The 12,714-nt window shown below is 48.9% G+C and overlaps 1 protein-coding gene across 1 annotated transcript; it reads left to right on the top strand.

The window, feature by feature from the left end:
* The first annotated feature begins 3,027 nt into the window (after positions 1-3,027).
* LOC117030952 (phospholipase A and acyltransferase 4-like) lies at positions 3,028-8,618 on the top strand. The gene is made up of 4 exons (XM_033121218.1): positions 3,028-3,118; positions 3,678-3,776; positions 5,668-5,936; positions 8,373-8,618. The coding sequence occupies exons 1-4, from the start codon at positions 3,028-3,030 to the stop codon at positions 8,616-8,618; spliced, it is 705 nt and encodes a 234-aa protein (XP_032977109.1).
* Positions 8,619-12,714: the final 4,096 nt, after the last annotated feature.

The raw sequence follows: 12,714 nt of genomic DNA, 5'->3' as shown, positions 1-12,714 counted from the left end.
CTAAATAAGACAAGTGTCCATCAGATACCCTACAAAATCTTTACAACATTATTGGTTATATTCAGATAGGGAATAGATTTGTTGGAATGATAGGTGGGAGGGAGTTTGGGGGTCAGGGTGAAAAAGGTGAAGGGATTAAGAAGTACAAATTGGTAGTTAAAAAATAGTCATGGGGATGTAAAGTAAAGCACGGGAATATAGTCAATGATATGGCAATAATTATGTATAATGCCAGGTGGGTACTAGACCAGTCAGTACCCACTTCTTAAATTATATAAATGTCTAACCACTATGTTATACACCTGAAATTAATATAAAATAATATTGAAAAAAATAAATGATTAAAAAAAGAGAAGCTTTGAAATTGAAAAAAAACCCTACATATTATGCCATGGTCGCTCATGGTCACTGGACACAGAGAGGTAGAAGTCAGAAAACTTATTTAAGAAGAGAAATACTGGCAGAAGAGTTGTCAGGGCAGAGTCCAGAGTAGATAACTGTGCTGAGTTTCTGGTTAGCCGGGGTTTTTTTATTTTTCTATGCGGGATGTAGGGTACTTGTCAGCTTGCAGGGGTTGCCACTACAGTTGGCTTCTGCTAGGAACCATTCTGTTCCCACAGCCAGCTGAGGGAGTCAGAGCCAAGAAGTTAATTTTTAAGCTCATTTGTTAACTCTTCACCTGTCTCATCATATTAATGTGATTTCACTTACGTGAAATGTCGAAAACAGGCAAATCGACAAAAAGTAGATTTGTGGTTGCTTAGGGCTAAGAGAGGGGCAGCGCATGAGGGACTCACAGGGTGATAACTGAAAAATATGAGGTTTCTTTTTGAGGTCATGAGAACGTTGTAAAACTGTTGTGCTGCTAGTTACACATATCAGTGAATATACCAAACACTGAAATTTTACACAGGAAAAATAAAGACTACTTGCTAGCACAAGAAAGGACTCTAGAAATATCTGTGAGGCAAAACTATGAACCAAATCCCAGACCTAGTGAGACACTTTTCAGGCTGTAGCAATGCAAACAGCTGCTCAAGTGCTCGTAGGGGAAACCAGTCAAGAAAGATGTGTTGAGTCAGGTCCTGCATGTGAAACCAGAAGAGGAGCAGCTGAGGGGAGAGGCAAATAGGGAGGCTGTGGAAACAACCTGACAATTTTTAACCTGAAGATGGACCTCAGAAACTGGAGTCTAGTGTGCAGCTGAAAAGGAACAAGCTATTAGGTTGGTGCAAAGGTAATTACCGTTTTTGCAATTGTTTTTAACCTTTAAACCGCAATTACTTTTGCAGAGTTAGCTGATTAGCGGATGACGAGACGGGGCTATTAGAGGAAATCAGGCAATTCTGGGAAAGCACAATGCATGTTCCAGAGGGGAACTCATTCTGCATCAGCTGATCCTAGGGAGGGATTTATTGTGGCCAAAACAAAATCAGGGCTCTCTCGCCTGGGGAAACATTTCCTTATCTAGGCAGGGCCCAACCTCACATTCCCTCTGCCACCTGCAGCAGTGGACAGGAGCCAGGCCTTGACTTAATTAGACTTTTAATTTCAGAGTGAATAGTCCCCTCCTGCTTCCCAGATGGAAACCATCTCTTGGACAGCCCTGCCCTCGCTGACAGAGAGAAGGAAATGGGCGGGAGTGCTGGCCCCACTAACCCTCCAGCCCTCTTCCTCGCAGTTCTTTGCTCCTGCTCCAAGCCAGGCATTCGCTGGATCCTGGAGCTGAGGGAGGGAGGACGAGCACACAGTACTCTTCCTGACCAGAGATGAGGGAGGATGAGCACACAGGACCCTCTCTGACCACAGATGAGGGAGGAGGAGCACTCAGGACCCTCTCTGACCAGAGCTCCAAGCCCAGACGGGGTGCAGAGAGCACAGGGAATCACAGCACGGCATGATCCAAATCGGCAGAGGTGGAGGTCCTAAGGGCCTGGGGACCCCGGGTGGCAGCTGGGCTTTCAGGGCAGCTTCTCAGAGGAGGGGTGTCTGATGGGGCAGAGGAGGAGGATGGGTGTGGGAAGGTGGTCGGGGACAGACAGAGGCAGTCACAGCGAGGCGCAGAGCAAGAGTGAGCTCCCAGGGAGGGAAAGGGCAAGTCACTGAGTCAGCCTGGGGGGCAGAGTGCAGTGGGGGGAGAGGAGGGTGGGGAAGGGCCTGGCACGAGGGGCCGGCCTGCTGCCCAAGGGCGTGCCTGTGCCCTGAGGCCAGAGGAAGGTCATGGCCAGGTGGGCCCTTTGGGAAAGCACAGTGAGTCTTGGGGAGACTGGACTTGGAGTGGTGGGGACAGGAGGCAGAGGGACGGTCAGGAGGCCGTGGTGGGTCACAGAGGAAGGGACTGGGCTGCCCTGAACCAAGTCAGTGGCAGGAGATGGACGACAAAGTGAATCGGGAGGAACTTCCAGGGTCAATGTCAATTGTTGGAATTTGGCATGAGAAAGAGGGCAAAGGGACGCTGACCCCTGGTCTCAGGTCTCAGACTGGACGGCCTGGGAGGAGGGCTGGAGGGGCTTGTCATTTGCTCAGGTCAGTCACAAAGAGGAAGAAAAAACTGAAAACTGCTCAAATCACGAAGCTGTGGTGCCAGGGGTGGGGACATTAGGGAGCAGGAAGGAGGTTAGGGAGGGGCGGAAGGCAGGGATGAACGAGGACAGGGGCGGCGTGACAGAGAACACCCAGCTTGGCCCCTTCCAGCTGAGCAGCTGAGTGTTCTTGGGCAAGTCTCTCTACCTCTCTGAGCCTCAGTTTCCCCACCAGAGCAATCGGGTGGTGCTTCCTTCCCCCTGGGGCGGTGTGAGGGTTGCAGTTATGGTAGGAAAAGTGCCAGCAGAGCCCTGTGTGAGTGTGGCAGCCCCCACCCCTCTCCATACACCGCCCAGTGCAGGAAGCTGGGTGGCCCCACAAGGGCTCCCTTGAAGGCCCAGATCCCATCAGGATGCTGTCGGTTTCCGTCTCTCAGGTGGGCATCTCCCGAGGTGGGTGTCGGGACTGGAGGGGGCAGAGTGAGAGGAGGTGCCTGCTGCAGCCATGGACAGCCAGGGCAAGAGGCGTGATGGGGACCTGAGGGTCAGAAGGGCAGAGACGCTCAAGACTCACCTGTCTGATGTTGCTGGGGTGGGTCTGGGGACCCGGCATCAGGGAAGCGCTTTTCCATGCCAGCTGCTGTGTCAGCGCGCTCAGTACACGTGCACAGGGACCTGCCTGTGCAGTTCTGCCTCCTAGTGTGTGCACACACACAATGCACGCCCAACATACACACACACAATATGCACACACACAACATACAGACGTTGTCACACAACACACATACATGCAGCATACACATACACACAAAACATAAATATACACAACATACAGAGCCACACAAGACACATACACACACGCACACACACAACATATACACACTGGACAAATATCCACTCTCCCAATGTACAAGATCATTTTTCCAGGCAACCAGTTAACTGGCTTCCAGTTCCCCATGGAGCAACCTCTAAAAGCTACAACAGGCTGAAGACCCCACTGGGGTCAGGATTTCTTCCCCCACCAGGCTCTTACCAGGTGATTAACATCAGCAAGGGGTCCCCAGGCCAAGCTGCAGCTTCCTAGGCAGGGTCTCTGCCATTGCCTAGAAGCCTGTCTACACCTTCGTGGCCTTTTCTGTTGCAGTTTTTGAGAAGAACTCAAGCCTGGTGACCTGATTGAGATTTTCCACATTGGCTATTGGCACTGGGCCCTGTATGTAGGAGATGGTTATGTGATCCATCTGGCTCCTCCAAGTAAGCGTTGTTGAAAGCATAATTTTTAAAAGACTTGTTGACATCATAAGAACAATCGAAACTCAAACCCCACCAAGAGACACCTGAGTTGGTTTCTCCCAGAGCAGTAATCTCAGTGGGGTCCCACAGGCCCTGACCAAGCAAGGGGAGAGGTTCATGGGCTCCCCCAGTGAAGCCTGGCTGCGGGAGCGTTCTCTCTCCAGCTCCAAACCACTTTCCCCGGGTATGCAGAGTCTGATTTGACAAAGCAGCCAAGTCTCTGAGTGTCTGTGGTCTCTTACAGGAGAATGTTTGTCAGCGCTATATCTTTTGCACTCATGATTTCACAGAACTAGGTTTCTTGGGAGTATTTACTTAATGCTCCTTTACAGGAGCAGCTCTCACAGGCTTATACATCAAAAAGAAAAAGTCTCATGCAAATGCATATGAGTGCCTATGAATGAGTTATTTAACTCATTGATAGCAAAAGAAGGAGGATGACAAAGCCAGTTAAAAGGAGAATGCAGGGGCCGGCCCAGTGGCTCAGGTGGTTGGAGCTCCATGCTCCTAACACCGAAGGCTGCCGGTTCAATTCCCACATGGGCCAGTGGGCTCTCAACCACAAGGTTGCTAGTTTGACTCTTCAACTCCCGTGGGAGATGGTGGGCTGTGCCCCCTGCAACTAACAATGGCGACTGGACCTGGAGCTGAGCTGCGCCCTCCACAACTAAGATTGAAAGGACAACAACCTGACTTGGAAAAAGACCTGGGACTACACACTGTTCCCCAATAAAGTCTTGTTCTCCTTCCTCAATAAAATCTTAAAAAAAAAAAAAAAAAAAAAAGGAGAATGCAGGACACAGATGTATGTATAGTCAATGAAAGAAAAAATATGCTGCCATAAGACTGCTAACCGAGATGCAAACTGGCTCATGTCCTACAGAGCAATGGCACCATAACCTTCTCCACCAAGTGTTTGCACTGTCACTGGACAAAAATCGTCATCACAATGAGAATAATATATTTGCAACTTAGCAGTTTTCTACAAGCTATCATCTATCTTGACAGAGTTGTAAAAATGTCTGAATTGATGGTGAATAGTAAATCAAACCCACTTAATCCAGATGCCCCTTAGGGAGGTTTGGATGAGAAAGAATGACTGTAAGGACCTGGGGTCCTTTTTGTGCCAGAGTGTGCAGATAGTTTTTCTTACGGGATAGAGTCTAAGTGCAAACATCAGCCTTTAGATTTGAAACATACGATAAGCGTGCTTAATTAGTGTGCTCATTAGTTACTCTCCCTCTTAGAAAATAAAATGGGGACTCCCTATAGAATGGAATCTGGACTCCATCAGCTGAGAGCTCTTCTGTGGACCTCTGCATATGGCCAGAACTGTGCCAGAAAAGCTCGATAATGTCTCTCTGGATCCAATTTTGGGTGTAAAATGGAGATGATAATATTTACTATGAACGTGAAAAGATTAAGTTTGGGAATATATGAAAAGTTGCACATCATACTGTCCAAAACACAGTGGGTACTAAAACAACTTTGAACTCTTTCTGAAATACACAAGTGCACAAAGATATACAAACAACAAATATGATTTACCATCACTGTTTATAATGGCTAAATTAATGAACAACTTAAATGCTCAATCATAGGGGATTGGTCAAAGAGAGGATTACATTGATATAATGGAACACAATGGCAGCCATTGACACAACATTCATTAATATGAAAAAAATATTCAGTTTGTGAAGTAAAAGGAGAAACATCTGTCTAGCCTGCATTCACATCTGTAACGGGACAAACACTGAAGGAGTAGAGTCCCTTTGTCCTTCTTTCTGGTCTTGTGCCTTCTCTCTCCCTACCTCGCCTCCCCCTTCAGTACCGGGTAGTTTTCTGATCCCAGGTGAGTACCCTAGAGCTGGCTCCTCCAGCACCTTCTCTGCTCTGAGCAGCAGAGCGGTGGTGAAAAGGGAGCTCCTGAAGGATGAGGTGGGGGCCTGCCACTCCTGGGTCAACAACCATTCGGACAAGGAGTACAAACCACAGCCCGGGAACAAGATCATCAGCTCTGCGAAGAAGGAATTTGGTGAGGAGATGGAGTACAGTCTTCTGAGCGGAAACTGTGAGCACTTTGTCACCAGTCTGAAATATGGCGAGTCCCGCAACCTGCAGGTAGAGCCCTTTTTGGAGTTCACTGTCTCTCTCTCCTGGAGGTCTGCTTGGGGTAGGTGACCAGGCTGTGCACCCAGTCTGATGCACAGTGGTCATCAGGAATGATGCAAGTGGTTCTCAGGAATCTGCTGGCAAGGAGTCAGGATGCCTGAGGGCAAATTTTGGGTCTGCTTCTAGTCCACTTACGGTCTTTGGACAGGTCACTGCCTCTCTCAGCCTCAGTTTCCCCATGTACAGAAGGAGGGACTGTTTGGAAGACCGCTGGGAGTCTGGCCACCTCTGACCCTCTAGGATTCTTCACCTCTAAGATGTCCCTGTGGGTAGTCAGGGAGAGGCTGGGCCGACCCAGAACCATGACAGGCCCCTGAGAGCCCTGAGAGCACTGGGACAAGGGAGGCCCAAGGTCCGTGGACCTATGCAAGCATTCAGGAACACTTTAATGTAAGATCTGGGGCATGGCTTTAACCCCCTACCCCTTCACCTCTTCCGAGTTTGTTGTCCCAAAACACACAGCTAGTAAGAGGCAGAAGCAGGATGCAAACCCCAGCTGTCCCTGCTCTTCACCTCTGTACTACAGCTCCTCCAGGGCTCCCAGCCAAATGACTGGGTGGAGGGGGGCCATGGATGAGATGAGATGAGAACGAAGGCAGGAGGAGGAGGTCTGGGGAGGAAAATCAAGAATTTGACACTGCAGTGGAATGTTTGAGGTGGCCAGTTAGGCATCCAGGTGGACCTGTTGAGTAGTGTGGCTGGACATGAGTCTGGAGTTCAGGGCTGAAGTGGGGCTGCAGATAGAAGTTTCTAGGCTGCATTCGTGAATAGTACATGGTGCACAGTGGACCCTGTGGCCATGCTTTCCCAAAGCCTCCCCTCAGCTTCTGCCACAACCTTCCCTCTGCAGGGGTAGAACCCAGGTAAAAGCAGACCACCAAGCCGGCCTCAATCTTGCCCCCAGAGCTCTGGCCCCAGGAAGCCAGACACAAACCCTCTTCCCTACCCACCGCAAGTCAAAAACAAATGGCCCCACCCAGAAAGCTCACGCAAAAGGATTCCATTAGTCTACCCCGCTGGTTGTCAGGAAAAGCTCAGACAAGCCCACCACTAAAAAGTGGTCATAACTTCTGTTTCCCTGAGGAGGGCAGGAGAATGAATATAGCCTCCAGGCCCTTGGCTGGGGTAGGGGGATAGGAGGAACTTTCTTGGAATTGCTGTGGACTCTGAACATGGTTTGGTCACTTGCAGACAGAAAACATTGGGATGACTACAGAGATTTCCATGGTAGCTCTGGCTGTCTTGAGACACTGTTTTGGCGAGGCTATCCCAAAGGCAAAAGTAGTGACAGCCTGAAGAAGCCACAAAATCCTGCGTTAGAAGCAGCTGTGAAGATGGCCTCCCACAGCTCCTCTGTCTGCCTGACCCTCGGTCTACGGAAACCTGCAGCTCCATCTCTCGCTTTCCCTCTCTCAGTGGCTGAAGCCTGGACTAATTGCACTAAACTAAGGAATTGATAAGTGTATCTATGTATCCCTTCAGGACGGATTTCCACTGTGTTTGTAGATTTCTGAACCAGAAAGGAAGAAAATAACAACAATGCAGCACCCATTGGGGGCTCCCAGCAATTTCTAACTGTGAGACCTTAGGAAATGCTCTTGACTCTCAGAGCCTCAGTTCCTTCTTCTCTGAGAAGGGGGTAATGATCATTTCACGGTGACATCGTGAGGATCAGATAGGGTGTGGAAGACCCCTGCACCATGTCTGGTCCATAGTAGGTGGTCAAGGATTGTCTACATCGTTCTATGTAAACTGACCATTGTTTGTCATTAGACATTGTTAATTTTATTCTCAGGGTACAAAAAAACCCCACCAAACTTATCTCCCCAGATAGCCGCATCATCTGGTGCTTGAATCCCAACAACACATAAACGTCTCCCAGCATTTTTCCAATGACCTCCTTCAGTCAGCACTCCTTTTTAGAAAGTGTTTTTTCTTTTTCTAACTCAAAGATCTAGTCCTCACCCATCTGTGACTACCAGATGGAGTTATACTATCTTTCCATGTCCAAATTGCCATGCCTCAAGCTGCCTCTGGATCAAATGCTGAAAATTAGCCACCTCCATTTTTAGGGCAGTGAAACTACTCTGTATGATATTGGAATTGTGGATACAAACACATAGAGTGCACACCTAGAGTGAAGCCTGAGGTAACCTAAGGACTTTGGGTGATTATGATGTGTCAACCGGGTTCACCAATTTAACAAAAACATGCCCTCTGGTGTTGGGTGTTGACAATGGGATAGGCTATGCATGTAGGGGGCAGGGGGTATATGGGAAAACCCCTGTACCTTCCTCTCAATTTTGCTGTGAACCTAAAACCTCTCTTAAAAAATAGTCTTTTAAAAAATTAACCACCTCAGAATATCCCTCTGATACTTCCCAGTGTGCCCTGGGTGTTGTCTCAGACGTGCTGGGCCCCGATGTTCTTGAACTTCCTCACCTGGCCTCTGCCACCAGTGACCCTACTAAATGGCCTCTCCATCTGGCCATTCTCTGTGGTGGTCACTACAACCACTATCACTCTGACTTGAGAACTAGAGACGTCACCCTCCCTGGGCTGTACCTTCCCAAGCATAAGAAAGCTGGTGGGTCCCTTGATCCCCTCAGTGCAGTAAGGACCAGGCTGTAACTATTCACAGGACTCCTCTGGAAGGTCAAGTCTATCAGAAGGCTGAAGAACAAAAGGAATAACTTAAATTTGCTACAATCAAAGGGGACCTTGCTCAGATTCCCAGGCGCAAATGTCAGCCTCCACGTAGAGGTTCTAGAAGGATCCATACATGCCTTGCTCCCAGGCTCAATTTGGATCAGAGGACCCAGCTGCTCTATGAGGCTCACTAACCAGACGGCTGAGAGACAGGAGGCTTTCTCGTTTCTTGCAGTGTAAAGTTTGCCAAATAGTCGTGGTAGACTGGGGAATCAGATTTTATGACAGCTCCAGGTTCTAATTCCAGTCAATAAATCTCCTCTGGGACAAGGTACAAGCTCCCAGCAGCTCTGGAAGGACTGGTCAAAGGTTCCTCCACTGGGTGCCCCTATATCAGGGGTGCCAACCACAGATGTTAGCTCACCCACAATCTCCTCCAAGTGAAAGTGCCTCTGTGGTCAGGTTTAAACCATATGACTGGCTCCATAGGGCAGAGCTGATTGTCCTAGTGAGGTCACCTAACCCAACAGCAGCCAATCAGTAGGCTGAGCTAGGATGTGGTGAGCTGAGCCAATCAGATTCTTTCTCAGGAACTTGAACTGGGAGCCAGAGAGCCACAGGCCTGGAGGAGAGGTACTGCTGAGCAGATTGGGAAGGAAAAGCCACGGGGAGGGGGTGTGGTCACAGATGAGGGGTCAGGGCAAGCCCAAGTGGTGAGGAAGCAGGAGTGCTGGGGGGTGGAAACGACAAGGCCGAGGAGAGATGTGGAGAGCAGGAGATAATGCTATACTAACTGCTCCTGGAACCAAGAGAGCAGAGAGTAACAAGACGAACGGGGAGCCTCAGTCAGTGGTGGTGGGTCACATTCATGGTGGAGAATCTCCTACACAATTCCAGCCGCTGAGGTCCCAGGCCCTGGTAGGCCAACGGTTCCTGTTCTTGTCCAGATGTGTCTCCCCTGCCCCTTGTGTATCCTTGCACCATAAAAAGAATATAGCCCTCTAAGAGAAAACCCAAGAAAAGCAGTGAACGGCCAGGACGCACCTCAGTGTGTCCCGGGAAGGAGCCTGCGTTAGCTCCAGCTGCCATCACAACACACTTCCAACTGGGGGGCTTAAATAACAGACATTTATTTCTTACAGTTCTGGAAGCTGAGAAGTTCAAGATGAAGGTGCTGGCAGGTTGAATAGCTGGGAAAACCCTCTTCCTGGCTTGCAGATGGCCACCTTCTCACTGTGCCCTCACGTGGGTGGAAGGGAGGGAGGGAGGGAGGGAGAAGGAAAGGGAGAGAGGGAGGGAGAGAGAGAGAGAGAGCGCGCTCTGGTCTCTGTTCTTCTAAGGGCACTAATCTCACCATGGCTTCCCCACCCCCACCCCTACTGCCCCATGACCTCCTCTAAACCTAATCACCTCCCAAAGGCCCCACCTCCAAATACCATCATACTGGGGGTTAGGGCTTCAATGTGAATTTGGGGGAGGGGGACACAAACATTCAGTCCACAACAGAACCCAACTGTACCTTTAATAGAATTCACACTAGGCTGCATTCCCCAAATAAAATCTTACTGTGCTTTTCTTTAGCTCCATTAAAATAAGCCTAAATGATCACAAAACAAGAGTGAAACCAATAAACGAAACCCCACACCTGACGGCTAAGCAAGACTTCTTCATACTAAGTGGTTGCTGTCAGGACAATTCCTCGAGCTTATTGCTTTTCTAGCTTGTTTTTGTTCAGCAGGGACCAGATGAAGTCTGTGGTGACAACCAGGCCCAGTACTGGGATGCGTGGCGTGACAACCAGACCCAGTCCTTGATGACTAGCAGGTGCAGTCCTGCCATGACCTTATCAATGACCTGAAACAGAAGAGAAGGGACATCACACTCAACATCAAGGGCCTGACCATGGATACACACACCAAGAACCTTCAGCTCAGAAAGACCCATCTGGCCCTTGTCCTCTTCAACAAAACGACAGAGGGAAAAACTGGGAATGGGGATCCCAAGAGGGCAGGCCACCCAGGAAAATGTGGAGGAGGTGCTTGGTGGGGCGAGTAGGTACTTAAAGCATAATAAACCCTCAAGGAGTGACTGAGAAAGGCCAGAGGGAAAGTACCCGGATGTTCCAGGTCAGGGCTGGCCAACTGGGAGCCTTAAAGCAAGTGTAAAGTTGAGGAAACCACTCCTGTGAACTCTCACTACCCAGGGCTTGAGGGCACGGAGCGTGCCTGGATTGTTCTCCGTGTCCCAGAGGCTCAGCCCACCTTCAGGTACAGAGTAGGCACTCAGGATCGATCTACTGAAAAAATGTCTTGACTATGAATAGCACTGAGGCTCTGCGTTTATGAAATAAGATGACCTCACTTATGCGCTGATAGGAAAAGGGTTCTGGAAGAAAAAGCTGATACTCTGAAACCACATAATGATGCAGTAGACACGTGAGGATGATCCCTGAGAGTCATGTATTCAGCACAGCTAGTGTGAACTTGTGAGCCCACCCCTGCCAACGTCACCGTGTCAGCATAAGGGGTCAGCGAAGACTATGAGAATGGCTGCTTTCCAGGTGTCTGCACTGAGAAACGTCCTTTAACATACTCATTTGAGTTGAAAACAATGCCAGCTTTTTTTCTAAAAGAAATTAAGTCTGCTTTGGCTGAGTGGTTTGACAATAATGCCTTTCCTGACTAAATTACATGGCAGACATTTTTCATTAATTGAATGAGCTAAATGAGCAACTCCAAGGACATGAAAGAAATATGTACATAAAGCCTCTATGTAATGTACCATGTGCAAAAAATTTCATCCTTTGCAATATTTTTTGCAAATTTACTAATTTTTGAATGTTTGATGTCACCTAAAAATGTACGCAGGGATATGTGATTTTTCAAATTATTTTAGACCAGGAGTCGGCAAAATATGGCATGTGGTTAAATGCAGCCCACCACTTGTTTTTGTAAAAAAAAAACACAACAACAAACAAACTTTTTTTGGCAACACAACTTGCCCATTCCATTGCCTATTGTCTATGACAGTTTTTGTGCTACAAAGCCACAAAGGCAGAGGAGAGTAGGGAGGCGGGGAGCATGTGGGCCACGAAGCCTGAAAGATTTGCTATCTGACCCTTCACAGAAGGCGTTTGTCTGGCATGACCCGGGCTTTTCCTCCTCCTAGCTCAAACGGTTCTCTTGGCCTCTACTCAGTCCTTTCCGCCCTACTCCCTGGTAATCTCCAGCTCACTTTTCAGTTTCAGATTAATCAAAAGAATTAAATCAGACTCAGCACAGGTGTTATCTCTCCTGTGAAGTCTTCCTTGATTAGGCACGTGGGTTCGTATCCCACCTCAGCACAGTGGCTGTCATGTACTAGAGACTCAATACCTAATTGTTCAATGATTTTGGACAAGCTACTTAAGCACTGTGAGCCCCCGTTTCCCATCTGTAAAGTGGGGACCATTAAACCAACCTCGGAGGTTTGGGTTAGGGACCATCGCAGGGCCTAGCAGCCAGGAAGGGCTCAGCAACAGGGAATGACCGTCATGGCTGTGATTCACACGATTGGCCATCACCTCCTAACCGCACTGGTCTGCACTGCTGACCTGCAGGTCTGTCCCACCCTCATGCCCACCCAGAGGGTCCCGTCCTCAAGGGAGCGATTCTGTCTCTGTTTTTTGTCTCCTTTATGCCTCTGTATCCCCCCTGGCCCGGCCCACACTGATGCCCCGCCACTGTCAGCTGAGGGATTGGTCTGGTTCCTGGGGACGGGGACACAGGACGCACCTGGTCACTGCGGGGGACTCTGTAGCGCAGGTCATTGACCCACATCGAAACTGTTAGCATTAAGGCCTAAGGTCCGCTTTCAAAATCCTCCCCATGACGAATACTTGCTCTATACAGCTTGGTGTGTGTCATTCCGGATATTTTCTACTCACTCATGTAGAAAACTCTACTCAGGTAGAAATTTTCTTCTTAGGTGGAAAATCCCCTGTCTGCCTCTTGGGTAAGACATTTTACCAGAGTTCAGTGTCCTTGTCTGTAAAGTTGGGAGTCATTACTCCTGTTTCACAGGATTATTGCAAAGATTC

Source organism: Rhinolophus ferrumequinum, chromosome 11 (assembly GCF_004115265.2).
Source record: "Rhinolophus ferrumequinum isolate MPI-CBG mRhiFer1 chromosome 11, mRhiFer1_v1.p, whole genome shotgun sequence".
Taxonomy (NCBI): Eukaryota; Metazoa; Chordata; class Mammalia; order Chiroptera; family Rhinolophidae; genus Rhinolophus; species Rhinolophus ferrumequinum.
This window is presented reverse-complemented; position numbering and strand designations above follow the sequence as displayed.

Coding starts and splice junctions, on each gene's coding strand:
- LOC117030952 (XM_033121218.1), top strand. CDS start 3,028: ATGGACAGCCAGGGCAAGAGGCGTGATGGGGACCTGAGGGTCAGAAGG. Junction 3,777..5,667: donor GATCCATCTGGCTCCTCCAA/GTAAGCGTTGTT, acceptor TTCTGATCCCAG/GTGAGTACCCTAGAGCTGGC. Junction 5,937..8,372: donor GCGAGTCCCGCAACCTGCAG/GTAGAGCCCTTT, acceptor GATACTTCCCAG/TGTGCCCTGGGTGTTGTCTC.